This window comes from Arachis hypogaea, chromosome 3 (genome assembly GCF_003086295.3).
Source record: "Arachis hypogaea cultivar Tifrunner chromosome 3, arahy.Tifrunner.gnm2.J5K5, whole genome shotgun sequence".
NCBI classification, from domain to species: domain Eukaryota; kingdom Viridiplantae; phylum Streptophyta; class Magnoliopsida; order Fabales; family Fabaceae; genus Arachis; species Arachis hypogaea.
The window spans coordinates 30,052,199-30,058,337 of NC_092038.1; the positions used below are offsets into that span (position 1 = coordinate 30,052,199).

The 6,139-nt window shown below is 26.8% G+C and overlaps 1 protein-coding gene across 1 annotated transcript; it reads left to right on the forward strand.

Annotated features, from left to right (window-relative positions):
* Nucleotides 1–1,403: 1,403 nt before the first annotated feature.
* LOC112790093 (uncharacterized) lies at nt 1,404–5,751 on the forward strand. The gene is made up of 2 exons (XM_025832320.3): nt 1,404–2,064; nt 5,604–5,751. The coding sequence occupies exons 1-2, from the start codon at nt 1,552–1,554 to the stop codon at nt 5,652–5,654; spliced, it is 564 nt and encodes a 187-aa protein (XP_025688105.1). The 5' UTR covers nt 1,404–1,551; the 3' UTR covers nt 5,655–5,751.
* Nucleotides 5,752–6,139: the final 388 nt, after the last annotated feature.

The following is a 6,139-nucleotide window of genomic DNA, read 5'->3' on the forward strand; positions in this document are numbered from 1 at the left end:
AAAGGACAGTTTTTAGACTCATCTAATGAGAATGTTGTTAACCATTCGATTTCGAGACTACAAAAATTCACATTCATAATATCCATAATTTTATACTCATAACATCTATAATTGCATATATATTAATGTTCATAATTATCAAATTTTTTTAATTAATATTATCCAATTTTAAATTATGTCTTATTCTATATTTAAAATTATCTCACATGTGTACTAATTAGTCATAATTTTATACTATTTTAATATTTTTTATTTGATATTCATGTTTATTTTTTTATTATTTTAATATGATCAGTTAATAATTATATTTAAATATTTGTTTCATAATTTTCTTCTATAGTCCCTTTTTTTATTTGTTATTTTCATAAAAGTCTATATATAAAAATATGAATTGTACCGTAAAAATTGTTAAAATATTTTTAATTTAATATTCATAATGTTATACCTATAACATTTGTAATTTTCCTAATTTTAAATATATAGCACCCATAATAAAAAAATTGAGACAAATTTATTATTATTTATTATTTATTTTTAGGTACAAATCAATATTTTTTGGATGATTTTAATTTTTAATAAATTGAGACTAATCAAATTTGAGATGTTTGAATTTTAAATAAAATGTGTTGTGATGATTTAGAAATATTTTTTAGGGTTAATGATATAATGATTTAAGATTTTCATTTGGAAAAAGCTTGCATATTGTGTATATAATAATGAGGAAGAGTTTTTGGGTTTTGATTCTAATAAAATTTGGGACTGATTTTTAATGTAATTAAATAAAAGAAAACAGTTATAAAAAATTTATGCTTTCTTATAAACAAGAGTATTATTTAATATATATTTATTTATCATTTATAATATTTTAGCTACTGTATAAAAAATTAAATTTTGAATATATTTATTTTGTATTTATTAAACAAATCTTTTTATTAATGATATTTTTATTATATATTTTTAAAATATATGTTAACTAAACTACATATATATATAATTATATTATATATATATATATAATTATATTATATATATATATAATTTAAAAATTAATAAAATTTATTATTTTTAACTAATATTTTTAATTACCAATCTAACTTTTTTAATTTAATAATCTAATAATATATATATTTTTACCTCCGTCTTAAACGGTACTAGCTATTAATGGTTAGAAAAAAAAATAATAAATTCTTTATCATTCCTTTATATATATATATATATAAAATACAGCATCGTCTCATTCCCAAGAACTGATGATGACCACAGATTTCCCATGAAGAGCATTTAATTTATTTTGAACGGTGAGCCATATTAGAATTGAACTCAAACAGAAATGGCATTAACTTCAACTCAAACAGCTATGACATTAAAGTCCAATCTTGCAAACAATTTATCCAGCGGTGGACCTCATATGAAGCTTGCGAACCCAGCATCCAAAACATGGACATAGGTAGGGAGGTAGAAAACTAAAACACACTCCTGCATCTCATCTTCATTCTCTGAGTGAGTTCGCTTGGTTACACAAAAAGTAGAAAAATCAAGCTACTATTCTTGATGGATGCTTTGTGGGACGTGGAAGACAAATTGAAGCTTTCAACACGAGGTGCTATCCTCCTACTAGCGTGTGCAAGCTTTGCAGTTTTGAGTATTTGCACTGTCATTATTATGCTTAAACTGATGATGGCATGCAAGAATAACAAGATTGTTCACGAAGAGAGTGCTGTACATGAAAATGTGACTGAGCTGAAGACTACAACAACTATAAGATGGACAGAGTCACAGCATTGTGGGTGGATTTCGGTGAAGAGAGTGCTGATGGGGTCAGTGGTGTGGAGCAGGGCAAGCAAATGGGAGGAGAGGCAGAGGGGATCACCACTACTGCTTGGTGTTGATGAAAGTGGATGGCAAAGTCATAACTCAGCATCAGCAGTGTGGCAAAGACCGATCCTAAAAGGGGAGAAGTGTGAGCTACCAAGTTTCAGTGGACTCATTCTCTATGATGAGAAGGGAAGACTGCTTCGTGATTCTCATGAGATCGAAAACAATGGCAACCAGACTCCCATACAGGTAAACTTTAAACACATTACTTGTCAGTCTTATAAATAGGACATTATTATTACTCTCGCTCGGCCATTGTGAACTGTAGCCGGAAAAGTGGCCCGTGGCAGCAGTCCAGATAGTGTCTTCAAAACAGAAATGGAGTAATTTTTCTAATGAAATGGAGGAATTTTTTAATATACAAAAGTACATGTAAAAATAAGTGGTATTTTATTTTTGGTAGAAACTCAAGTAAAGTCGACTTCATGTGGAATTGATTTTCAGTGAAATCGACTTCAACTGAGTTTTCACCTTTATTTTTGGGAAATAATTTTTTTTTAATTTATAATTAAAAAAATTCTTGTTAAATTTGACTTATTCCGATGTAATAGTATATTTTTGGAGACGATAATAATAGTTGTCATTGTTAAATATGACTTGTTTTTCTAATTTATAATTAAAAAAATCCTTAAAGAAGTTATGGTTATTACCTGTGTATTTTTGTATACTTTTATTTACTGTTTGTAGATATATATGCTCTTTTGAAAACGATAATATGGATTAAAAACGTATATTTTAAAATTTTTAGAGAGGAGTTCGGAAGAGGGCACGAAAAACTCTATAATTTTTATAAAATTTACTAGAAAATACGGCGAATTTGTTAGTTTTTACAGAATTTACTGTAAAGTGTGACGAACTTGTCCAAATAACAACAAATAATCGTGTATTTTGATAAATAAAATTTAAAAATAAATTTTAAAAAATAAATATTTTCATAATTTATATTAGAAAAAAATCCTTTACCACAAAAAGAACAATGCATTTCTTAAAAGTTTTACGTCATTTTATGATGAATTCGCAATCAAGAGTAGCTGACAAGAACAAAGACAAAAATGACGGCGGCCATTTGGGATCTGTCAACAGAGGAGTGAATCTTAGCCCTATGCTTATAACCAATGCGTATGTCAATCAAAAGGAAAGAATTTTAAATTTAACGATAACTAAAAGCAAGCATAGAAAAAACAAAACCAAAACCACAATTCCTCTGGGGTGTGTTTGTTTGACGAGAAAGTGGGAGAAGGGAGAAGAAGAAAAAAATGAGAGAAAAATAACTATATTTTTTATTATTTGATTCAAGAAAAAATTAATAATGTAAAAAAGTAAGTAAAATCTACTAAAATTTTATTTTTTCTAACATTGAATAAAAAATGAGAGAAAAATATATCACCAATTAATATTCTAATAATATTATTATCTCATTTTTTAATATATATTTTATAATATAAAAATAAAATTATTCTTTTATAATATTGTATCTTATTATTATTTTTTTATTTAAATATATTTAAAAAAATAAAAATTTACTCAATTTTTTTTTTTACTTTTTTTTTCTTTTTGCTTCCTTCCTTTTAACCAAATGAAGCCTTAGTTACCCGCACCCCTTTAAAATTCTCGAGCTCTACCACTGTCGTTATTCTATCTTTGTAAAATAAACTACAAATGATGCTGTTTAATAATTCCACGCCCCATAACATAGAAAAAAGAGATTGTTAAGCTAAACATCCTTTAAAATTGAATGTCTTGTTGTCAAAGCAGAACACTATTAGTCACAAAAAAAAAAAAGTCACCAAAAAAACAAAGCAGAACACTATTATTGATGAGATTAGTTTAGGGATGGCAATATCACTCGAACTCGCGGTACTCATTTGTTTCTCTCCGTTTAGAGCAGATAATTACCCGTTTCACATCGGGGCAGATTTTTAGCGGAGCAAAATCTTGGGAGGGGCGGGACGGAGTCGAGTTTAGGTAATACCCACCCCTACCCGTCCCGCTATATATATAATTATATATAATTTTAATATATAATATGTATAATAATTTGTAAATAATTAATAATATTGTATCATATTTAAATTTTTACTTTAATTTATATTATGTATATGATGATAGTTATATAAATTTTAAAATTTAATTTTATTTATTGAATTTTAATAATTATAGGGTCAGGTAGGAACGGGAAAGGTACCCATAAAGACGGATTAGGGTTCAACGTTTTACTACCCGCAGATAAAAGCGAAACGGGTTCTATGCAAGTTGTTATACGACGGGGCGGGGTTGGATAGAGCAAAAATCTGCCCCTACCCGCCCGTTGCCACCCCTAGATTAGCTAGACCCACTTAGCATAAAGAACATAAAAAATAGAGAGGATTAAAGACCTAACTCGGCTTCTATTCATTTTCTTGAATGATAAGGGAGAAAATAGAGTTGGGACATTTCGGCCGCTAATAATATTATTTTGGAACAATACAAATTCTTTCTTATAAAACACATTAAATAGTAACGGAAAATTAATTTTGTGGGAGGAGGTCTATTTGTAATTTGTGTATGTGGTTTTAACACCGAGAATGATTAAGTGGAGAATGATTATTATCGAAAGTAATGTCGTAACAAGAAAAAGTAATTGCAATACAAAGACTTTTTAAAATAAAATATAGCATAGGCAAAAAAAATAAGAGAAGAGAATGATGATGTTTATATTGATGGTGTTGGTGTTTGTAATTTTGTATTGATAGTAGTAGAGGAGACAATAATAATTACAAGATATGAAGTAATAGAGGTAAAAATTATAACAATAATGATAATGATGGATGTGATAATAGCAGAGATAACTGGTTTAATTATTGAAAAGAATTTTATAAATTTAAAATTTTTACAAATTACACATAAAATTTTGACAACATTAATTTCTATTAATATTTAGCAAATTTTTTAATAGATGAATTTGTATTATCCCAAAATAATATTGTTGGAGTCGAAGCATTTTTTTTTAAAAATTGTCTTGATTTTCAAAAAAATAGATAAGAGTCGAATTGAATTTTTACTCGAATAAAGAGCAACTTAACTGCAAGAAAAGAAAAACTTAAGTCTCCACCAGATTTGAGTAGTGTTTGATTTTGAAATGCTAACCCTAAAATTGTTTTAAGTGAGTGGGTCTTCACAATGTTTATATTTTGGTTCTAGGACTTCAATTGTGCGTTTTAGTTTAAATTTAATATTTAATAGTTGAGTCTATTATAATATTTTATATCTTTAATTAGAATTTTCTTTGTCTCTATTTTCATGTATTACATTCAATTTAATTTGATTCACATAATTAATTATGATTTTTTTATTATTTTCATGTAGTATATTTAATTTATGTAATTTAAAATTTACATTGAAATATATTTTTATTTTATATATTTATTTATAATTTTATATATTATTTTATTATATTTTGATTATTTTAGTTAAATTATAGTTAAACTGATTAAATATTTAAATCGATCGACTAATAGTTAGAATGGTTTAATGACTTCAATTTTTAAAAATTTGACATATGTAGAATGCAGAAATTCCATATCTTTCCACTTGAAATTTAAATCATGTTCTTGTCTTATTTTCATCCAAAATATTCTCGCAAACCTCACAAACGTAATTTCTTGACTACTTTTCTTCCTAGTACTATTTAGAAATGTGCAACACATTTCAACAATTTCTAACTTCGATTCCCCTCAAATTTCTTGCAGGAAAAAATAAATTCTACAGGGAGCAAGACCCTTAAAGATTTGCTATCGTAGTAATTGTGTTATTCGATGTAACAGTTTTTTGTAAGATACGAGGACGGACAAAATTACAGAAATTAAGGCAGTCGAATAATAAGTTGATTTAGCTAGTTTAACTTTGTTCCATAATACGTGCTGATGTAATTTTCTTCTCGCGTGTATATATATAGATATATATGCCATCACTCATTAAAGACAACAAAAACAACATTTTTCCAATGTAAGTTGTTTATTTAAACAAAGTTTAAAAAATACTTTAAAAAACATGGGTTAATAATAAAAGGTAAATTGTGAATAAAATTGAATTAACTAGTAAATTAGAAGATCTAAGAAAAAAAAATAGACTTCTCTTCTGTTTGTGTTTTACTTTTTTTCTCCTAGGGGCTTCATGGAAAAATAGAAATTTGTGTCATGTATTTTGAGTTGTTTTGGAAATGTATATAAATATATGTAAATGATATTTTCTGGCTGGCCTTGATTTCGCAAGTCGAGCCCAAAAT

Excerpts from the sequence above, each read along its gene's own strand:
- LOC112790093 (XM_025832320.3), top strand. The coding sequence starts at position 1,552 with ATGGATGCTTTGTGGGACGTGGAAGACAAATTGAAGCTTTCAACACGA. Across the intron at positions 2,065-5,603 it reads GCAACCAGACTCCCATACAG|GAAAAAATAAATTCTACAGG; the intron begins GTAAACTTTAAA and ends AATTTCTTGCAG.